Source organism: Mustela erminea, chromosome 8, assembly GCF_009829155.1.
Source record: "Mustela erminea isolate mMusErm1 chromosome 8, mMusErm1.Pri, whole genome shotgun sequence".
Taxonomy (NCBI): domain Eukaryota; kingdom Metazoa; phylum Chordata; class Mammalia; order Carnivora; family Mustelidae; genus Mustela; species Mustela erminea.
This window is the reverse complement of record NC_045621.1, coordinates 33,725,188-33,748,565: the sequence shown is the minus strand read 5'-3', so window position 1 is coordinate 33,748,565 and position 23,378 is coordinate 33,725,188. Positions and strand designations below refer to the sequence as shown.

The 23,378-nt window shown below is 40.2% G+C and overlaps 1 protein-coding gene across 14 annotated transcripts in view; it reads left to right on the top strand.

Moving 5' to 3' along the window:
- DOCK10 (dedicator of cytokinesis 10) overlaps positions 1 to 23,378 on the top strand; it is a 262,830-nt gene that overhangs the window by 78,483 nt on the left and 160,969 nt on the right. Inside the window, exon 1 of one of the 14 annotated variants that reach the window (XM_032354990.1) lies at positions 18,834 to 19,089. The exons of 12 other annotated variants lie outside the window; for them this stretch is intronic. In XM_032354990.1, coding sequence (XP_032210881.1) covers positions 18,985 to 19,089 — 105 coding nt within the window. In that variant the 5' untranslated portion in view covers positions 18,834 to 18,984. Of the gene's footprint in view, positions 1 to 18,833; positions 19,090 to 23,378 lie in introns of those variants that run through there. One more of the 14 variants, XM_032354992.1, reaches the window with a different exon arrangement.

Sequence of the window (23,378 nt, the reverse complement as noted above, 5' to 3'; positions counted from 1 at the left end):
TTGTTTAAAGATCAAGCTATCTTAAAAAATCATTTGCATTTAGAAAATGAATGACATATTAAATTTTGACTGTTTATCAAATATCTCTTGTATTTATAGCTACTTATCATTTAAAGAGTTTTTCTAATTTATTTGAAATTCGGTGACGTATTTTTAATTACATCTACCTGAACACAGGTAGTTCTCTCAATTTTACCAAGGAAAACACCCACAAGAGGTTTTATGTCTAACCCTCAGCATCCTGCATTTTAGTCCTTTCAAACATAAACTTGAAATAGATACTTTGAAAATGTAATATGGAGGAAATACCTCTTTGAATTTCACACAAAATTGTAAAAGCCTGATGATTCTGAACCAAAGAATGGTTAGGTCCCTAGGACCCATCTAGCTGGATTTCACACCAACCGTACACACATATCTGAAGTGCCTCCTTGCCTTCTTGAATATCCCTGTCTCATTTTCCTCTGCTATCAATAGGTGTGAATGTTATATTATCTCCCAACATTATTTAGACATTAAAGCTTGCTTCCCAGGCATTATGAAAGTAATAAGTTTTGGATTAAGATGCTAGATACCTTCCAGAGCCAAATAGTTCTTTCTTGAAAAAGAACCTATGGGAGTGACCTGTGATCCCAACATGCAAGCCCAACCTTATTAAATTTTATAGTAATAGGATTAAATCCAAGCTGGAAAGTTGCTAATTGTTCCCCTTGTTAATCATATATCAAAATAATTCAGGGAAAAATGGGCTTGCACCTACACTGGAGAATTACAGAAATTCACTGTAACTTTGTCTTTCTCCCTTCTCAACCCCTCCTGTTGTTAGTGTTATTGTTTTTGAAATAAAAATATCCCACTCAATAGTTACACTATTTCAAGCTATTTTAATTATTCGTCTTTCACAGTTTGAGAGAAGCTGGGAATAATGCCATATTCCTCCTATATTCTTCATCTTTTCCCTGATTCTCTACATTTTTTCATTCTTCTCTTTTTCAGAGGGCAGAATTTGGTGTATGGTCCAGCTGACTATTGGAACAGTGAGGCTAAGCTATAAGCATTTGTCATTTAATACAAAAGATGTCAGCAAACAAAGTCTTGGCATCATATTTGACTATACTCCTAGGACAGTTTAAAAGTTGTGTGGTTTCATGTTGAGATCAGAGGCCAGAAAGGTAGCTGACTGAGATAGAGGGAGACATTAGGGGTGATTCTCTGCCCAATTCTAACCATTCTAGCAGGGAAACCCTGACTGTGGAAATGATGGAAAAGCCAAGAAAATGGTGTAGGTACTTTAGAGGGAGGATTCTTGCGATAAGCCTATTCCTAAAAAATCTTCTCTGAAACTAGTAAGAAAAGTGTCACTATAACTGCATGTTGCTGGAGAGTGTGAAGTATGGCAGAATCCTCTCTTGACCATCTTTCAGTGGGAAGAAAAATGTGGTCATAGCCTATCTGGAAATAATACTATGAAATCACTAAATTATTTGAAATTCTCCTGCAGTCTTTCATCACAACTTAGGTGATTACCAGTACAGGGAGGATGAATTAAGAAAAAGCAATGATATTCTCATAATTTTCCAAGGATAAATGGAGAGAAGAAATGGAAACATTTTTCCATCTTTCATAGCTATACTCTTCTAACATATAGAGTTTTGGAGTTATCAAGTATCTTTAAGATTATTTATAATCTGCCATCCTTATTTTATTGAACAAGGTGCTGACTTTCTTATCCAGATCTGATATGTTCTAAAAATGCATGGTGGGAATAATTTTAAATGTATAGATAAATAACTTAGAAATATCATGATAACCTCTTATATAAAGGCTTTTATGATTTTTCATCATTAATATAAAATTGCTACTTAAAGAATGTTTGTTTCCTCTTCTATTTTTTTAAAGATTTTACTCATTTATTTGAGAAAGAGAGCATGCACACACAAATAGGAGAGAAGGGCAGAGGGAGAAGCAAACCTCCTACTGAGCAAGGAAGCCTACACAGGGCTACAGGGCTCCATCCCAAGACCCTGAGATCATGACCTGAGCTGAAGACAGATGCTTAATAGACTGAGCCACCCACACGCCTCTGTTTCCTTTTTTAAAACAAATATTTTGTTACTTCTTAAAGGTTTTTTCTTGGTGTCATTTTCCCATAACTTACATGAAGAGGTGTTGAACCATGCCATTAACTGCCACACCAGTTTTTCACACAAGCCCCCAAATGGTTCTGATTTTGAAAAGTTAAGGAAGAAATGTAGTGTACGCTCATCCATTTTATGGCTTAACTAATGCCAGAAATGTTCTCTTGTCAAATCACTCAAGTAGGGGATGTTCTGGTAGGAATGTGAGAACAGAAGCACAATTTTATTACTACATGGTATTAATAAGATATTGGTGCATATTCCCATTTGGAGAAACCCCAGGAATGAATCATTCATCTCATATAGACCTGGATTAACTGCAAATATACTGGCCATAGAAATCTTTAGGCCTACTTGTTAAATGTAGAGATCTGGATCAAGTAAGGCTTAGATCAGATTCCCAGGTACAACAGCCTTACTGAAAGATACGATGTTGAATGTGACTTCAAGTCAAGGGCTTTCAACCCAAACACTTTTGGCACATACAGGCTAGACAAGGAGACAGAGAGGAGCAGTGGGGATCATGGTAAATTAAAGAATGCATGGCCCACACAAAGGGTGTGGCCACTGTTCCATTTGGGCATTGTTCCCATGTCCCAAGGTAGGATCACTATCATCAGATCTTGAATTTTTTTTTTTTTTTAAGAGAAGCCAGTGGCCAGAGATTTTATGTAAAATCTTCTTTTTTAAAATACTATCAACTAATTCCAATATTTTAACACACGAGTGGGCAAAAAAAACCCAGAAAACATTAGTGACAGGAAAACTTCAGTGGGGGACCAAGTTGAGTCATTGGCTGTCTGATTGTCATTCTCTTGTAAGTTTTTATGAGAGTTTCCCTTTAATTCAGCATTCCAGCTTGAGCCAGTGAGGACTCCACTGCCTGCCACACACGACAGCATGTTCGAGTGATAGGAGTGGCAAACGATTCTGACATTAATGGAAGGGTATGGTTAAAGATCATACTTAGATTTCAAAAAACGTGTACTCTGACTCTTAATTCAGAAAGATTTCCACAGGTATAATTAAATAATACTAAGTCAGACTATCCTTTCTTGGCTATAAAAATATCAAAGGGGAATGTGGTCATGAATATCCAACCCTTGACTTAATTTTCAGCAACATCATGCAAGCCGAAGACAAGGAAACTAATGCATCGAAAGCAATAAATCCTTGCAGAACTGTGCTTACAAACCGGACCAGAGTCTCACCACTATTGCATGGATGGAGGAAGGATTCAGATGTCCCATATTTTCACCATAACTAGGTCATGAATTATTTTTCATGCCGAGAACTGTGCTTATTCTGTGCTTTCTACACAACCATGAAAATCTGTCCCTGCCTTATCCTATTAGGCTGAGATTTCACAGAGGCCCAAGAAATCAAAAGCCATGTACATAAATAGATACTACCTTTTGCCCAGTGTAAGCAAATTATGTCAGTTATTTAAGGTATGTGTCTCCCTTGCAGCTGTGCACAAGTGTCTTGGTTATACTGCTCTGAATTGTCACTGCGGATCTCCCAGGTGGATGACACCTGGCGCCCACTCTGGGGCAGGAGCAGAGCCCAAACTGGCAGAGATCCAATGATCTTACCCCCAAGGCCACAGTCGCCCTGGCAACCAGCCACCATGCTGCCTTCCTTTTGTTTTAGCACCGGTGCAACCTCGCATCTGTCCCAGTTCAGACCTCTTCACATAAACTCCTACAATTTCCATCTATCCTGGAAAAGATGCCAGTATCATTTTGTCTTTCGAAAATATTTTAGGAAAAAAAAAAAAAAAGTATTTTATACTCCGTCTCCCCGGGTGTCTCACTGCATTTGCAGCATTGCAGAGACCATTCCCCAGACCGTGTGTCAGGGAATATAAGGCGTTCTGCAAGAAAATGCGTCTGTGCAAAAATCCATGTGGGAAATATTGGCTAGTACACCTGCCTCAAGAGATTCACACTGCATGATGGAAATGGAAAGCCCTGGGCCGTTCTTTAGGGAGGATGCTGGTTTGGCTTTGTTCAACCCACTGTTTCTCAGGTTTATTTGACATTGGATGTCTCTTTAAAAGAAGAAGCACTGAGTGACGCATCAGGAAGCTCTAGAGCACAGCTTGGGAAACACTAATGTTGTCAATTGGGTAGCCTGTTTAAGACTTCTGAGCCTGGGAAGAACATGGTCAAACCAGGAATGCTCAAGAGAAAATATATAATCTTTCGAAGTTAGTGGTGGGCTGGTTATGCAGATGAGGAAGAAGGGAAGTTGAAAATGGGTATCCTGTCCCTGATTTTATCACCCAGGTAGATGGTGATATTAACCTGAGGTTGAGGCCATGTGGAATGGTGTGTGGAAAGAAAAGTAATGAGCGTATTCTTTTATGCGTTGGCTTGCTTGATTTTAGTGCTTAAAAGAATGCTTGGGAGGGGCACCTGAGTGGCTCAGTGGGTTCAGTGCCTAACGTTGGCTCTGGTCATGATCTCAGGGTCCTGGGATCGAGCACTGCTTCAGGCTTCACGCTCAACAGGGAGTCTGCTGTCCCTCTGCCTCTGCCCTCCCCCAAACTCATTCTCTCTTTCTCTTTCAAATAAATTTTTAAAAATCTTAAAAAAAAAAAAAAAAAGGATACTTGGGGAAAATGAGATTTCTATCTGTTTGATTTTTAGTATTCTTTTTTTTTTAAGATTTTATTTATTTATGACTGAGCGAGTGAGAGAAGGAACACAAGCAGGGGGAGCTTGAAAAGGAGAAGCAGGCTACCCGCTGAGCAGGGAGCCCCATGTGGGTCTCAATCCCAGGACCCTGGGATCATGACCTGAGCGGAAGGCAGACAATTAATGACCAAGCTACCCTGGTGCCCCTGGTTTTTAGTAGTTTCTAATGCAAACCTTCCATTGCAGCACTTGCCAAACCCTCTCTTTTCAGTTCTGTAAAGACAAAGAAATTGTTTTATTTTTACAGTGATCCTAAATACTTAGCACAATATCTTTACATATTTTCCGAGTAAATAAATAAATGGTTGTAAATGTAACATGCAAAGAGAGAAGGGCTTTGCCTCAGTCAAGGGGAATGAAGTATGAAGATGGGGAAAGCCCATCAGACTGAAGGCAGAACTCAACAGCAGGTCTTAATCAGCACAGGAGGGAGAAGGTCCCAGGAACCACAGAGTGCAGGATTTGGGGCAGTGTTTGATATAAATCACAATTTCTTCCTTTGGTTCCTTCTTCTCAAAGCTCCAGCCCATGCAGAGTCAGAGCCCCTCTTTGATGTGTTCTGGAAGGTAAGGGAGAGATGAGATGTCCCCCTTAGGAAAATCAAGGAATGTCAGTAAAACAAGTGGGTGTGAAAACAGGGCCAAAATTCTTTTCAGTGCTCTGTTTGTAAAAGATGTCAAGGACAATATCATCCAGTGAGAAGGCACAGCTGTTTACTTCTGACATGAAATCTATCTGGGAACCGGGAGCAAGGGACAGGTAGCATCTCTCTGGGTTTGCTATCTGGACTGGATATGGAGAAAGGCATCTGATTGCAGCTTATCTTTCTTTTCCAAGTGGCACTTGAGGTAATATAAAATAAAACAAAATAAAAAATAAAACAAAAAAAAAACACCTCATTTTCTCAGCCTAGTCATTAGTCTGAAAATGGATAATACAGATTGTTTTATTAAACACACACAGACACAGACACACACACACACACACACACACACAGAATTTTAGAGATTAAAAAAAAAGCTTTAGGACAATGAGTTCCAGAGTGGTGACTGCCTTGCCCATGGTACTTGGGCTATCAGTAAATGGACTGATTCTGGAACACAGGCCTCCCGTCTGTCAACCATGCTCTTCTCACTGTGAGTACACATGTGCTTGGCCAGAACAAAAGAAATGATTTACAAACAACAGTCTCCACTCAGTAGTTATAGGCACCAAAAGATAAGAAGTGAACACAAATCCAGAACTGCATACTGAAAATATAGCCCTGAAGGTCGATCAAAGCAAGAGGGATGCCAATCTTCAATGCCACCAAAGGTCTTTTGATACAATCTAGGTAATGGTTCTCTTTCCTAATCTGTGACACTCTTGAAAAAGAGGGCGAAGTTAGATTAAATGTCTCCTCGTCAGTGTACTGCAATACCTCGCTGTGGCCTTGGAAAGCTGTGGAAAGAGAGAGACGAAGACAGAGAAAAAGAAAGTGCAGTGCCCTTTTCTCCTGTTCACAACATCAAATTGGTAATTATAATGTTGGTATTTGCCGCATGCCAGTAGCGGACCCGGCACAGTGCAGACATAAAGACGATACTGTTTATTGCTCTGGGAATTTACAATCCTGCTTGGGCAGAAAAGTAACCATGAAAAGATAAAAAAGTGTATGATAGTGGTTAAGTCTTGGCTTTCTTAACTTCCTTGGCATTTGGGTCTTTTGTGTGGGATGAAGGAAGATGACAGAAATAGGATAATTAGAAGCTTTTGTAGTTGTGCACAGTGGGGATTCTAAAATGAAATGTGCAGGGTTGCCAGGCACAAGCAGAACAAAGGAGTCAGTTATGAAGGATCCAGTGTGCATTGGAAGAGCGGCCATTTAGCTTAATTGTCCACATCTAGGCCAACAGGGTCTTATGGCCACTCCCTTCATTTTGGAGTGTCTTTTCCCTTTCACTGCCACTTTTTAAGCTGGTATCCTTCTCATCATCAACACCCCCCCTTTCTGCTATTCAGTACACAAACATCTGCAAACATCTGCTCCCTGAACATGGTGGCAGCTGGCTATGATCACTTACCCCCTGAACGCAACTGCCTCCTCATCAAACTTAGAGCTAACAACCACCGAGCATTTATTCTACTCCAGGTACTGTGTTCAACTCCTTATAAATATTCTTTCATTAAGCTTCACAGCACTCACTGGGGTAGGTGCTGTGGTTATCCTTGTTTTACAGGTGAGGAAACTCAAGTTCAGAGAGGTTGCGTAACTTGTCCAGAGGCCCACAGCAAGCACACGGGGAGGCCAGGAACCACATAGAGACCCACAGACTCCAGCCCAGTGATCATACCACTTGTGGAAGTGCAAATACGACACTCCCAACCTTATCCTTCACGCTGCTGAAATATGCTTGCATTTTGGGCTCTACGAAATCCAAGTTAGTGAAGAGGATAATGGCTTCAGATCTTTTCCCAGCAAGTGATAGCTGTGCTTTGATAAGGACAGCCTAGAACAGAAACAGAAACCCAGACCCAAATTAATTCCAGGAATGGGATTTTGAGGTATGGAAAAGTGAGACAGGGGACTGACTGGAAGGCCAGTAGCCCTGAGGTTCTTCCAAGCAACTGACTGTCAACTTGGCTTTCAAGAGGAGCTAGCCCTGGTCTGGAGAGCAACTTCTGTTATCTGCCAGAAGGTCACTGGACCTGAAAACCATCATCAAGGAAATTAGGATTTTCAAGCAGGAGTGATTTTTTCCCTCCTCCCCTCATCCTCCAAAGGACATTTGGCAATGTCTGAAGACATTGGTGGCTGTCACAGTAGATGGGGTGGGGGATTTACCAGCATCTTGTGGGGAGAGGCAGAGGTGCTGCTAAGCATCCTGCAGGGCCCAGGACAGCTCTCTACAGAATGATCCGGCCCCAAATGTCCTTCAGTATTGCAAGTTTGAGGAAACCTTATTTGGACAATAACTAAGGGACAAGTATGATCAGACTTACAAAAGTCCAAGAGATGGCCAATAAAGAGGAAATGAAATGAAATGGGAACCATCTCTGGCCCAGTTTCAATGGCTGGTTTCACTCCAGAGTTTTTTCTCCTTGGTCCCCAAAACATTCAGGGTGATGTAACTGGTTAGTTAATTCTGCCTGACTGAGTATACATAAGGGAAAGAAAATATTTGATTTTTTTTAAGGATTCTTTTATTTATTTGACAGACAGAGTTCACAGTAGGCAGAGAGGCAGGCAGAGAGAGAGAGGGAGAAGCAGGCTCCCCACTGAGCAGAGAGCCCGATGTGGGGCTTGATCCCAGGACCCTAAGATCATGACCTGAGCTAAAGGCAGAGGCTTTAACCCACTGAGCCACCCAGGTGTCCCAATATTTGATTTTATAAATAAGATTTTAGCCCAGTGTAAAGAACATTGCACTGGGACGTGGGGCCCCAGAGGGCACTATTATATGATTTTCTACCTAAGGAAACTATTTAGGTGGACCAGCTTCTAAGTCATGGTTTCTCAAAGTGTAGTCTGCATAGCATCTTCAAATGAATCACCTGGATGTTAGTTACAAAGCCAGATTACTGGGGCCCCACCAGGCCTCCTGAGGTCCTGGAGAGGGCTCAGGAATCCATATTTTTAGCAAACTTCCCATGTGATTCTTGAACACACAGAGAATCTCTCTTAGGGTTCGTATAGTGGTAACTTTCAAAGTCCTACCATTGCCCAGGCTTGGCTCATATCCCCATGGCTGTGTGGCCTCATGTTCTGGCTCCTATTCTTCACTTGACACCTAGTTTCTGTCTTCTTGTATTTCCATAGATTGTTTGATGTGTGCCACCATTTCTCACGGGGACTGTGGATGGACAATCTGTCTTAATTGTCTATCAAAGACTATCATTCATACCTGGCATGGACCAGGACCTAGAAATATTTGACAAAGAATTGGAGCCTCTCTGCATTTGCTCCCATTCTTATCAACCAGATTAAATATTTACTGGTGCCCCTGTCAGAACTGTCCCATGCTTGTTTGTTTGTTATTTCAATCCTTCCTGGGCACATGACAAGAACAGATAGAGGAGGGTTAATTTGTCCTTTAACTGGGGACCTTGACCTATCATACTTCAAAAGGTCAACAATTTACCACAGTGCTTACAGCTATACAGGCAAGCCCAACAATTAATTCTCTGCAAGATAGAAAGAAGCCCTTGATTGGAAAAACCAAGACTCTGCTATTATTCTCCAATATCTACCATGCAAGGCATTAAGTGGTTAAATCAGTCTGCTATTAGCTTTGCCTCCTCCTGGCAGAGGCCCTAGGAGATAAGAATGCACAGCGACATCATTAAAGAAATGGTTTGTGGGCAGACTGGTTGCAGAGAGGTCACGTAGGCTATCAGTCAGATGGACCAGCAAACAGTGTTGGTCTGAGTAGTTGGTGACATGTATGCTCTGGGTTTGGCATTTACATGACAGTTTGTCTCCTTATCAAAATTGCTTAGGTAAGAATGCTTCATTGCCTTCTCTTTGTAAAGACACATCCGCCTGCAGTAAAATGACCACCGCAAGAATAAAATACATGTGATGCTCATGTTATATAAATTAACAAATCCTACCGTTAGAGAGTCACAACTTTGAAAGACCTTGGCGCTCTCCATAAAACTTGTGTACAATGTGATTTTCAGGGTAATTATTAAACAGGGTGTGATAGTCATCATGAAAGCAAGGTCATTAGCAATTGGAATGACTATAGGAGGCCAATTTTGGGTGCTTGTTTTATTTTAAAAGAAATGACTCTAGTTTGTAGTTAACTTTGCCAGCAATGGGAAGCCAGCATGGGATCCAAGCCAGCCAGCAGAGAGAATGCCTGTCTCTGGGGGAAAAGGCTGTTGGGCAGTAGTCCCTATGATCAAAGATAATAGCATTGATTCAGAGTCCTTCTACTTCCATCTTCTGGGAGGCTATGTTTGAATGTCTTCATCTGATAATTTGAGAGGGAAATCATCTGCTTCAATCCAGAATACCTTTCAGTCTTCTTTAAAAGATAGAAGAAAAATTGTCCAGTAGAAAGTATGTTAATTTGAGGTGGATTTTTTTTTTAATAGGAAAAGAACATTAGGTGAAGAATTAGCCACATGACTTTTTAAAAGATCATTAAGATTCCAGCTATGTGTGTGTGTGTGTGTGTGTGTGTGTGTGTGTATAAATATATGAAACATAAGCCTAGAGCATCATATAATATGTTTGCTCTAGTTACTGTCATGCTGTTATGCTCTGGCTCGGAGCATGGTGGCAAGAGAGTGTAAGTTAAGGCATGGTCTCTGTAAAAATGAATGCTTGCCTCTTAGGATTTCCCAGCTTTGTAACAGACCAATGAGAGTGGTTGAGTGTCTTAACCATAAAGCAGAAAAAACTTTAGGATGGGTGATAAACACCTAAATACCCAACAGGACATTGAGAAGAGGGCAAACATTAAAGCCTCATTTCCTATATAATGTATTAAGATAGTTATTGGCAAGGAGTATGAATACCTCTAGGCTGCAGTGTTTCTCCTGGTAGAAATTTGTGAGTCAATGATGAAGTCCACAATTGAGAAGGAAGAAGCTATCACCCTTTCACTGATTGCTATTAGATTCTAAGATGGGCTCACGAGACGTTGCAAGCAAGGTTTTTTTAAGCCCCCTTCACTCCCACATCAAATCCTGATTAAGTGGGAAACTTTATCCCCGAGACCTATTTAAATTCAACAATATAAAAAATATCATTACAACCTGATATATGTTTGAAGGGCTATGAACTGAATACTATAAATTATTTCAATGCAGTAAAGATCATTTATGCCTACATACATGCACAGACATACAACATGCACACAGTAGCACATATACACTCACACAAACACACACACAACTGCTATCTGTTTCTATTTTTCCATGTCTACATTCTCCCTCAGTGGTTCACACTGCATGGCACCCTTTTTTTCCACGAAATTTCTCAATATTTTATACTAAAACAAACACTGAAAAAAAATTTAAATGAATAAATAAATAAAACAAATGCTATTTGAAGTGGAAGTTAGAGGATACAACTGTCATATTCCACAGACATTGCCCCTGAAAGATTTACATTAGAAATGGGCTTTGTAAAAAAAAAAATTAAATTAAAAAATATATATATATATATATAAAGAAATGGGTTTTTTTTTTAAGATTTTATTTGTTTATTTGACAGAGAGAGATCACAAGTAGGCAGAGAGGCAGGCAGAGAGAGAGAGAAAGAGAGAGGAGGAAGCAGGCTCCCTGCTGAGCAGAGAGCCCAACGCGGGACTCGATCCCAGGACCCTGAGATCATGACCTGAGCCGAAGGCAGCAGCTTAACCCACTGAGCCACCCAGGCACCCCAAGAAATGGGTTTTGTTGTGTTCCTTTGTTTTAAAGATTTTATTTGTTTGAGAGAAAGAGACCTTGGGCCAGAGAGAGAGCACAAGCAGGGGGAGTGGCAGAGGGAAAGGAAGAAGCAGACTCCCTGCTGAGCAGCACCCCCCCCCCCTTTCATGCAGAGCTTGATCCTGGAGCTCCAGGATTCATGACCTGAGCCGAAACAGATTCTTAAAGGACTGATCCATCCAGGCGTCCCTGTTGTGTTCATTTAAACCCCTCAAGGCTCTCTCAGGGTGACTCTGAGCTGTTCAGCAGGAAGTAGCAAACCTCAGTAAAGAGTGCTGCTGCCTGGGGCCAGGCTCAGGAGAGACCACAGTGAAGAAGGAAGTAGCTACCTGTGCTTTACTTCCTCTAAAAGAGCTGGACAGCGGTGAGCTGAACCAAGAGACAAAGCCTTGTTTTGTCCTATGTGACCAAAGCCATGTAGCACACAAACCTGCAGGCAATGGGGAAATCGATCAGAAATGGAAGAGGAAAAATAAAATGGCTTATCTAAATACCCTCTAACAATGGAGGAGTAACCGCAGCACATGGTGAAGAACTTAGCAGGGAGAAAAAGTTCGAATGGAGATAACATGGAATCCAGAGGCATCATGAAAGCAGGTGGAAGTACACAGGAAACTGCTCTACTGGTTGCTCAAATTAGGCTTTGTGGATTCGAGCATGACATCATGTGTAGCTGTCTAAGACTTAACCACTAAGGTTTCAGTTACTCTGTACTCTCAACGGTACTTTTCGGATCATTTTTATCAAGTTGGCTCAGATGCAGTGTCAATGAAACCCAAGTTTCTGTCCTCTGGTTTCTTGGGTTCAGTGAGGATATCATTTGCCCATCATACAGCCTATTCAAATATTGTGCAAATAGAATTAAACATTTTAAAGGTGACCTCATAGGGGTGCCTGGGTGGCGCAGTTGGCTAAGTGTCTGATTCTTGGTTCTGGCTCAGGTTGTGATCTCAGGGTTGTGAGATCGAGCCCTGCATCCAGCTCCATGCTCAGTGGGGAGTCTGCTTGAGATTCTCTCTCCCTTCGCTCTTCTCACACAGGCTTACTCTTTCTAAAATAAATAAGTCTTTTGAAAAAATGACCTTGTGATTTGTTGTCTTAGCTTATTGCTTCTGTTTTCTGTTTATATATCTGATTACTTGTCCGCCACTATTCATCTTCCAAATTTGTCTCTGCTGTCTCTCCTCAGAGCTGTAACTGTTTTTCTCACTCATATCTCACTGCTGGTTTTTCCCGGGAAGGGAACTATAAGGCAATTTTCTGTCTCCTCTTACTCATTTCTTAGCTCCACTGCAACCAGCATCTTCACTGCCACCAGTGGAAAGGACACTCAAAAGTCAAATACTGTCCTCACATAAACCTTTTTTCTCAGTACATTCATGATGTTAAACTTGTTTTTAAAAAGATCAAGCCTAAAAGCCAAGCTGTAATCCAGAATACGACTCTGGAGGTAGTTTTCTAAAGATGTCATCCCGAGACTCTCTTGTTGTTCAATCAAGTCCTTGTCACTAGCTCAGAAAGAGAGGACGAGCCAGAGAATGCAGGCAGCCTCTAGACACTAACAGTGACCCCTGGTTGTCAGCAACGAGGCCACTACAGGGAACTGAGTTCTATCAATAACCTGAATAAGCCTGGAACCAGGTTCTTCCCTAGTATCTCCAAAAAGGGACACAATCCTGCTGACACCTGTGTGAAGCCCCAAGCAGAGAATCACATTGTACCACACTGTACCCAGATTTCTGACCTGCGATAGCTATGAGATAACAAATGCATATTGATTTAAGCCACCACATGTGTGATAAGCTGTTCCAGGAGCAAGAGAAAAGTAATACAAACAGAACTTCCTCAAATATCTATCATCTTAGCATTCAAATTCTTATTTCTTCTAAAATATGGTTAATAGTTCCCATCTTAACTAACTTCCAAGTTTCCAGACTCTTATCTATTGAAAATTGCAAACTTACTTTCTCTGTCTGGGCACTATGGAACCAGACTTGAAATACTATATATATATATACACATACACACACACAAGTATTCATATATTTTCTATGTATATGTATATGCATATATAGGTAAGTCCATACATAAATACAACCTATATAGACCTAATAAATACTCACCATATTCAATAAATGTTTATATATATATACATATAGGAATTATGTGCATATATATAAAATACATATATTTTCCTAAATGCCAGGTACTAACACTTATTATTTCATGACAACCTTATAAGCTGTATACTTACCGCTCCATTGAATATATATTTAAAAACAGGCGGACAGAGGCCAAGTAACTTGCCAGAGATCATCTAATAGATGGCGGAAGAGAATTCAAATATAGATCCATCTAGATCCAAGACTGCAAGGTCCTTTTTTTTCATCTTGCTTATCTTTCATGCTGAATCTTTTTGGACATTCTAGGTCCTACATCCATCTCTGCTCAGATGCCATGTAGCACCTTCCTTGAACTCCCCACCCAGTGCATCTGGGTGCCCCACTTCCCTGGTCCTTTCCCCCACTTTATCTCTGTGCTTTCTCAATGTCCTAAATGGCCTTCCATTTATCATATGTAAAAGAACTTCAAGACTGTTCTCAATGCTGTGCTACTCTGTTCTCCAAAAATTCAGTTTACTTCTAGACTTTTCAATTTTAACTCTTCTGGTGACTCTCAGCTTCAAATCTCCAGCACTGAGTCTTTCATGAGTTCCAAGCACACATACAACAACATTGCTGGACATCTCTGTTTTCCTGTCTCCTTCACCCAAACTTCAACATGTCTACATCAGCACTGGTAAGAAAAGAGGTCCTCTCTCTTTACTACCCTATGTCCCTCGGTCATATCATCCATCTCCTTGATGGCAAACTCAGAAACCTGCTGGCAACTTCGAACCTCCCTTCTGGTTAAAAGCTTGGGCTCTGGAGCTGGACTGCCTTGGCTGAAATCCCATCTGTGTTACTTACTTACTTCAGACTTTGGACAAATGGCTTAACCTCCCAGGACCCAAATATCTTCCTCTCTAAAACTGTGGTGGTGATAACAATAATAATAATAATAATAATACCTAGCTCACAGTGTCACAGGTTTAAGGAGAGTGTTATAAACTTGGGTCAGCATCCAGCACCCAGTACTTGGTCAGTAAGGATCAACTACCATTGATTTTCCATTTAATTGTCAGGTCTCATTTATAATCTCAGTGAAATCTAAGATTGTTTATGTTGCCGTGTTTTCTACCCTCCACCATTCTGTTATTACCTGGGTTAATTTTGCTGCCAAATGAATCTTCCAAAGGCACTATTTTAATTGTAATTCAAAAATCTTCATGTTTCTCATGCCTTTCAGGATACAATGGAAACCTCCTTATCTTGGCATTCAAAGCCTTCCATGAACTGGCCCCTGGCTTCTATTTTCAGTTGTTTCTACCACTCCTCTTCTTCTCAACCATGGTATAGACAGGATGGACTTCCTACTATTTCTTAACCACTCTATTTTGACCTGCTTTTTAGCTTTTGTATTAAGCAGTCATTATGCTTTCTACCTACTAGACAATATGTTGAAAATTTTCAGTGCCATCTCACTTATTTCCACAAAAACTCTGAGGTGACTACTATGCTATCCTTAGTTTATGAAGGATGAGCAAACTGAGCTGAAGATATACAATGAGGAAGAAATGGACCTAGGGTTTGAATCCAAGCTGATTCCAGATCCCATGATTTTAACCATTCTATCTTATGTCTTCATCATGCTACATTCCTCTTTCCTGGAGCGTTCTTTACCCTTCTCCCACCTATTTGACTCCCACCTATTAACCAAAGTCTGCCTTAGGCTCTGTCTTTACTATAAAGCTTTCCTAGATTCCGTCAACTCTAGTGAACTCCTTTGTCAGGAGCAAGCTTCTTAAGGCTAGCTTCATATCTCACTAAGCCAGCAATGCCTTGAGTATAGTGTCTAATAAGTTCTGGTGTATTGGTACCAGATCTCTACTAATGAGCTTGACAATGACTCCTGGTGATTGAGCCAACCAATTTCTAATTTCTGTTTATTCTTACCCTTTGTCCTGGGTAGGTTTTTTTTTTTTTTTAATTTCTAACACATTTATGAAATTAAGCAGGAAAGGAATTTATTGGGATGGTATGGAGTATTACAGAATGCTGGAGAAACAAACTTGGTCTGAAATCAAGGAAGGCACAGCCCAGTGCAGGTCCCCAGTGGAGCCGTCCCATGCAACAGCACACTCTATGCTACAGGGTTTCCTCCTCCTTTGCAGTCACCCCAAGTTATGCCTATCTGACATCCCCATATGTGGCCTGGCAATGTCTTGTTCTGCCGGTATTTAAGAGAGCTTCAGTCAACAGCTAAGCAAGGGGACAGATGAGTCATTCTCACTTTGCAGAAGTCAAGAAGTGGGAGGGACTCCAGGATAAAGAACTGTGGTGCCTAAAGAGGAATAGAGGAGAGACTAAATGCAAATTTTAGAAAGAGAGGAAGTCACACAAGAATTGCTCAATATTACTAAATGCTTCATTACAAGACAAATTCCTATCTCCTAAAATCACAAGTTGGAGATTTAGGCTACCATGGATAATAAGGTTCATGGATGGACTTCAGAGATTTGAGACCTCCAACTATGCACGCACATTTTCTGAATACTAACGTCTTTCTGAGAGTGAGTCTGAAGATTTTATTGGATTCTCAAATGGGTCCATAATCTAAAAATGGTTGCAAAACACTATTTTCAGCTCTTAAAATAGAAGCATAATCTTACCCCAGGAAATCAGGTGACCAGAGGCAGACTCTGATAATGTCTTAAAAGAAACAAGTCAAATCTGAAAATTCTGCATGTGTCTGCTCATCTAACAGATGCCAAAGAACTACTTAGAGGGTAAAATCCTTCCGGAGCTGAAGACATATATTGCTAAATATTCAGTGACCATGGAACAAAAGTGCTAGTGCTGCGTGGAATCCTTGTTTGCCCAAGGTAGTTTTAAAATGATGATACAGTTTACCTCCCCACTTCTTATTTTTATAGTATCTTGTTATTTTTCTCATAGTTCTTGAAAGACGCTTCGTCCACACTTTGACAAGGAACAATCACTATCTCTTTCTCCATCTTATAGAAATCACTGCCTGACAAGGTAGAAATAGATGATGAGTGCCTCAAGTCTGGGGTGTACGGAGGTGCTTCAACTAAGTCTGGTTATTACTGGGGTAGAGGGAATGGCCCCTGTTAGTAAACAACAACTGTGATGCAGGGGGAGGCTTATTAAATAAGCAGATGACATCTACTTGGGCCATTGTGGTTTGGATGAGCTGATTAAGTGAGAGTTTTCCTGAAGATCATCACCTTCAGTACAGAATCAAGAACTGTGTTTGCAAAAGTGACTTCTCAGAAAGGCCTTCCTGAGAAGGCCTTTTTTTTTCTTTTCTTTTCTCAGGAAAAATGTCTTATTCTATTTTCTCTATGGCCAAAAATTTTTTATAAAAAATAAATAAAGTGTTGGGGGAGAAGGCCACAGTTTTAAACTGATGGTCAAAGGAGGCTTTCTGAGGAATAGACACTTGCTGGAAGACCTGAAGGAAGTTAAGGGAAAGCCACAGGATATCTAGGAGCACTCACTTCTGGGTTGCTCATTGCATCATTCAAGGCAGCCACTGTGCACCTGCACCATTAAATGTGTTGAGCAAATGAATGAGAAGACGGGGCTCTGGAACAAAAGTCTCCACAAAAACCACACTCTATTTGCTCATAGTCCTACATTGCCCTAATACTCCTTCTTTCTGGCTTTAGCTTAATACTTCTTCCAGCTAGGGCATGAGCAAAACGTGTGAGCTAGTTAACAGCCTGGTTATTTTTCTTTCTTAAAGATCAAAATTTCCAGTGTATTGAGAACTCTTTGCAAAGAAATTGCTCTCCTGGTTAAGTGTCTTGTCTGTATCCACAATGTACCCATACTGTGCTTTATACAGGGGTGCCTTTGACAAATATCTTAAGAACTGACCCTCCCTAATATAAAAACAGGCATAATTACTCTCTTCATAGTACTCCTTCTTTAGGACTCTCATCCTAGGAAGTTGGCAGGGCTTTCTTCTATCTTGGGGGTCATAGAGATCAGTCCTCAGGGGAAATACTCCTTCAATCATCTTTGTGACCCACATAGTGCTTCGTGGACAAGCAGTGGTTCCTTTAGCATCTTCATCAAACTTGTGGGCAGCACTATTGACTAGGTCCATGCTCCAGGTGAAGAAACAAAATCTTCAACTGAACAGCCATCTCACACAGTCTTTATTGACTCAATCTTTCAAATGTTTCATCTTATCAGTGAATTGCTAGTCCTGTGGTCTTCAAATATTTCTTACCTCATACACTTAGTAGAAAAAGCTTGACCACACTCCTATAGTCTATGTTTATTTATACAAATTAATAGAGTTCTTATCAATAACTCATATTTCAAAACACAATATACATAGGGGACTAGGTTCACAGTTAAGCATAATAAATTTAAGTCCCTCATTCATTTTTTAATAAAGATTTTATTTATTTATTTGAAAGAGAGAGAGAGACAACGAGAGGGCATGGAAAGGTGTAGGGGGGTGGCAGAGGAGTGGGAGAAGAGGGAGAGGGAGGGGAGACTCCCCACCAAGCAGGGAGCCTGACACGGGGCTCCATCGCCAGACCCTGAAATCATCACCTGAGCTGAAGGCAGACGCTTAACTGACTGAGCCACCTAGGCACTCCAGTCCCTCATGTTTTCTTTTATTAAACTTAATAGTTGTATACTGAGAAACTTCTGAATGCCAAGCACTGTTCTCATCACAGAAGACATGGTACATGAAACTGACGAAATCTCCACTCTGTGGAGCATAGAGTCGAGTGCAGGACGACAAACCATGAGTAACATAAATAAGTAAAATATCTCGTAGTGTCACATGCTAGAAAGTGTCATAGAGAAGAATAAAACAGGAAGGAGAATTCAGGTAGGTTTGAAATAGAGTCGTAGTTCGAAATAGCCCCCCAGAAAAAGTGAGTACAGATTAAGGAATTAACTATTTGACTATTTGTAACCATTTGGCATAGGCAAGGTGTCCATGTCAATATTTATTATATTAAATAGCAGTAGAGTACAATTTATTTAGATAACCAATATGAATAGAATTCTCATTTCTCCTTATGCCCTAAGTGACCATCTTGGAAGACCACTAACTGAATCTACACTCGTATGAGCTATTTCTTGAAACAGACTCCTCAGATCCCACGTATATTATGACAGCTTTTCTTTGGGATCCGTTCAGGGTGGTGAAGTCTGGCAGCTGTTTCAGTGGCAGACACGGAACCCTATAGTAAATCAGCTCTTTAATTCAGTCTGGACTTGGTTCCATGGGTGATTTTACATCCCATGATTTATTTACCTTTGAGCTAAATAAATGTCCAGATAAATGTCTTAAATGTCCAAAGCCATTTTGTGTTTTTGTCGTACTCTAAAGCAGGTGACTAGGGAGAAGACGCGCACAGAAGCATATCAGAACAGCTAGTAGTGACAGGAAGCGGTAACTTTTTGGTTTTCTTTTCCTTTCTGTTGAGTTATGGTAATATAGCATGAGCATTTCCCTTTTCACCAGAGAAGGAGGATTTGTTCAGCCTGGTGAAGCTTCAGAAGGAAGGTGTTTTACGAAATTTGTATTTTTAAAATATTTTGCGACTCAAATAACAGGAAACAATGAGCTTCAGAGGAAAGGTTTTTAAACGGGAGGCCAGTGAATTTCGGAAGAAAAGAAGAACAGTAAGGAGAATAAATCAAGAAGAAATCCACAGATTAGGCTCTGTAGGTATCTAAATGTCAATGTTTGTTTCTAATCTTTTCTTCAATACTCTAAAAACAGAGAGAGATTAACCGTGGGTGGTGTTCTAACATAGGTGCTGGGCAAGGTCCTAGATAGAACAGAATATTCTGTTTGGCTCATAAACATCCTCTTTTATTTACATCATTGTTTTTGAATTACTCAATCTTTATTTTAAAATGTCAGGTACAAGAATATTCTGTCTTGAGTAATAGTGATTGAGAGAGAATTCAAAAAGTTAAACTATTACTAGAATATTACTGGACTATTTTCATTTTTAAAGAAAGCTTATAATCTCCTCAATTATGACCTCAATTGATGACTTGTATGTAATTGTATGTTTTTTTTCTTAAATTACTGCTCTATTTTGATCATGTATCACTTGTTTGTTTTAAAATTCTTCAAAAGAATGACCTAAATTATGAAAGTGTACATAAATATTTGATTAAATGAGCCAAGAAAGAAAGTGAAAAATAGTACGTTTTAAAGGTTAAAAATATTGGGTTTCTTTATGGTTAAAAATGTTTCTGCCTTATTATTGTTGCAAACAAAATGAGTGCTCTGGAAATGTGTACTTATTCTAGAATTCTAGACATCTATGTATAGGAACTACCGTGGCTGAATATCAGGGCCTCTTGCTGGGGTACATCAGTGACTCGCACGTAACGTGGATGGTCCGTGTTATATGGTAAATGGCTGTGACAACATCGTGAGGCCGCTCTTCTTACAGGAACGTTCATTTTACGGAGCGGTTCAGGGTTTGCTTGCTTTCTTCAGGGCGGGGGTTCTCAGCCTCAGCACTATTGCCATTTTGGATCCAAGCTATCCTGGGCCAGGCTGTCCTGGCCATTGTGAGATGTTTAACAACATCCCTGGCCTCTGTGCACTACATGCAAACACTCACTCCCGGTTGTGACCATCAAAAATGTCTTCAAATGTTGTCAAATGGCCCCTGGAATAGGGAGGGTGATTGCCCTGGTTGAGAACTCCTGCTCTAGGGGTAAAGAATCTTTTGTTCATATAAACATCCTTAATCTAGAAATACAGCAGCTTTTTAAAAATTACATATATAATAATGATTCTTTATGGTCATTTATTGAATATGAATAATCTAATTAATGAATAGTCACTCAGCCCCTGATAGGCCAAAGTCAGGTACAAGAATATTCTGTCTTGAGTAATAGTGATTCTGTTTACACTGACAATGTATTTGGTGGTAATTTAACGTGAAAAGAATTTATCAGAGGTCTGGCTCACAGGACTGGTGGCGTGTTGTTGTTGGTTCGTTTCTGTCTTCAGTATCTCAGTGGTGTATGTCTCCCATTGGGAAACACAGCCAAATGAGCCCTTCAGCCTTGTTCCCATATCACTGCACCCAGCATTTCATAAATGGAATATACAGAGTCCTAAAACTAACCTCTTGGTCCAGATGTGTCCACTGTGGATCCCTACTTGTGTCTTGTCTACTGGCTTGCAAGCCCCTCATCCACTATTTACTATGAGCCTGTTAAAAAGGATAAGTGCTTGAACGCTTGGTTGGTTTGGGATGATTAACCTTTAGAGCAGTCAAAAAATATATAATTTCCCAGTTGCCTTTAGAAGTTCTGTGGGTGACGTTACTGTGAGATTGACTTCTAGTGACCAGTAAGAGAGACAACAGGCAGGAGAAATTCTGCCTATCTCAAAGGGATCACACACACAGCCTGGCAATAGGACAGTCCCCAATGTCTCACCATATAATGAAGCTAATCATTCTAGGAATTATCTTAATTGAATTTGAAGGTATTGCTACTGAGCACTATGGGAAATGCAGCCAGTAAAGAGGGAGTTTTCCCACAGCATTCAGTAGCTATGCATTCACATTTAATTAAGATCATTCATACTGTGATTAGCTTTCTTCCGTGGAAGGCACTGGGGACTTTCCGCCACTGCGGCCTGCCTTGTTCTCCCAGAGATAGGCGTATCTTCTTTCCCAGGTGCTCTCTTCTGTAGAGCAGGGGATTGCTCAATCCACCCGAAGTATTATACAGAGATGTGGGTTTTATTTTGGGAAAACAGAATCCAAAGAAGTGAAACACATCATTAAAATGCTGGGGGGTCATTCTATCTGTGTCTCACCTTCCCTCTGTACACCCTTGGGCCGATTACTGAAAGCACTCTGAACCTTAGTTTACTCTTCCATAAAAATGTTCACAGCAATACCAGTCTGTCTTAAGATGGTTCATTGGAATTCAGTTTGAGCATGGTCACCGTGAAGATGATTAGTGGGGGGTAACAAATGTTATGTTGTGTTAGTAAAACCAAGTAGAGTATTTCCATTTCCAAGGGCAAGGGAGGGGGGATATAATTGTAGTGACATTGCCTTCTCAGTGATGGTGACTGAAGCCACTGGACTGTAGAGGTGACACCTTCCTCCTGGGAGCCTTGGAAAAAGCTGAAGTGACAGAGTCACTCAGGAGACAAAATTCTGAACTGGATCAAAATGGCACTCAGGGGTCCCGGATGGCTCTATGTGTTATGCCTTAGAAATGACTAGTGGTTTTTTACCCACACCTTATCCCAAGTACCCAAAGCCAGACTATACTTTCCACAGCACTATTATCTAAGCTTTCTAAAAACGAAGCCAATATCTCTAGGCAAGCTTCAGAGATGACTTGATAGGAGATAAGAAAGAAGCAATTCAAATAACAAAATACCCAACACATGAGGACAAGGCTTAAGGTTATGTCAGGGAATATAAAATACTTTTTTTTGAATTTTGGGGTATACTCATAGTGTAGTGAAAGGAGAGAAGATGATTATGGTAGGTAATTATGATGGATTATCTGTTTTTGTTGTGATCATGTGCATTTTGAATTTGACAAACCAGTTATTGTTCTAAGGCAAATTTAGAATTGGTTTCATTCCACAGTAATCTGGAATGCTTAACTAGAACACAGTGATTTCCTAAAAGGCATACAGCCCAAACCTGATACTCTCGTAACACACAGACCCACCATTTTGTTTATTTCATTTCCTTCAGATGCTGTTTGAAGCTGTTTATTTAATTCTGTTGGAATTTTTTTTTAATTTATTTATTTGACAGACAGATCACAAGTAGGCAGTGAAGCAGGCAGAGAGAGAGAGAGAGGAAAGGAAGCAGGCTCCCCGCTGAGCAGAGAGCCTGATGCGGGACTTGATCCCAGGACCATTGATCCCAGGATCATGACCTGAGCTGAAGGCAGAGGCTTTAACCCACCGAGCACCCAGGCGCCCCTCTGTTGGAATTTTTAATTGTTTTGGAATTTTATCAATCCAATTTTTAAGGGTACTATCTAGAAAGCCCTTGATATATTTTAATCCACCTGTTCACAGTTGATATACTGTAAGAGAGAGCAACTGCATCATAAGAGAAATTCAAGGAAAATGAAACTTACTTGTTAGATCATCAAGTAGAACTATTCTCTTAATTTGTGGAGTGTGTATGGTACTCTATGGTTGTTTTTTTAAAAACTGCTTGTCTATTTTTATTTTTTTTTAACCAATCATTCGGTATGATCTCTAGTGCATAGGAAGTCAGTAAAAAAAAATAGTTTCCTCCCTAAGTTGCATGTCCTAATTTGGAAAGATTAAATACACGGTCAAGTTGAATTATTATATCAATTATCTGTACAATCAGGAAAAAGATGCAAAATACACCTAAATAAATGTTAGTTGTTATCTTTAAGTTGTTACTGGCTTGTGGATCATTAATCTGCAGGATTTGAAAGTATTTGGAAAACTTTGTATACATGTGAAAATTCTTGCTCTGGTCTTTCATAATAGCCTTTTAGCCCTTCAGTAGAAAAGTGAAAACTATAGAAAGAAAATCTAATAACATCTTTAACATACCTCTCACACACATCATTTTATAAAATATGTTGTGCTATTGTCTTTTAAGTCCATTTTTAATCTATTCTTACACATTTGTGAACAGCCTTTCTCCCTAGTTATCTATGCTACCTTTTTACTGTTACCCCTCATTTATATAGACATTCACAATTACTTATTTGGGCTATTTCATAATGAGCCAGTTAGCTGAAAGGAAGCACAGGCGAGGGTCTCAGTATTGTGGGTGCAGATAGCAATGAAACAGGACCAGATTCCAGGTTCAAGCAATGGAAAGCAGTGCTGAGAGTTATAAATAGATGATTGGAGAAAGCAAAAAAAACTGAAGTAATTGGAGGGGGTGGAATCTGAATTCAATCTGACCATGTAAATAGAGAAGTGTAAATTGAAACTTGATCTGACCCAA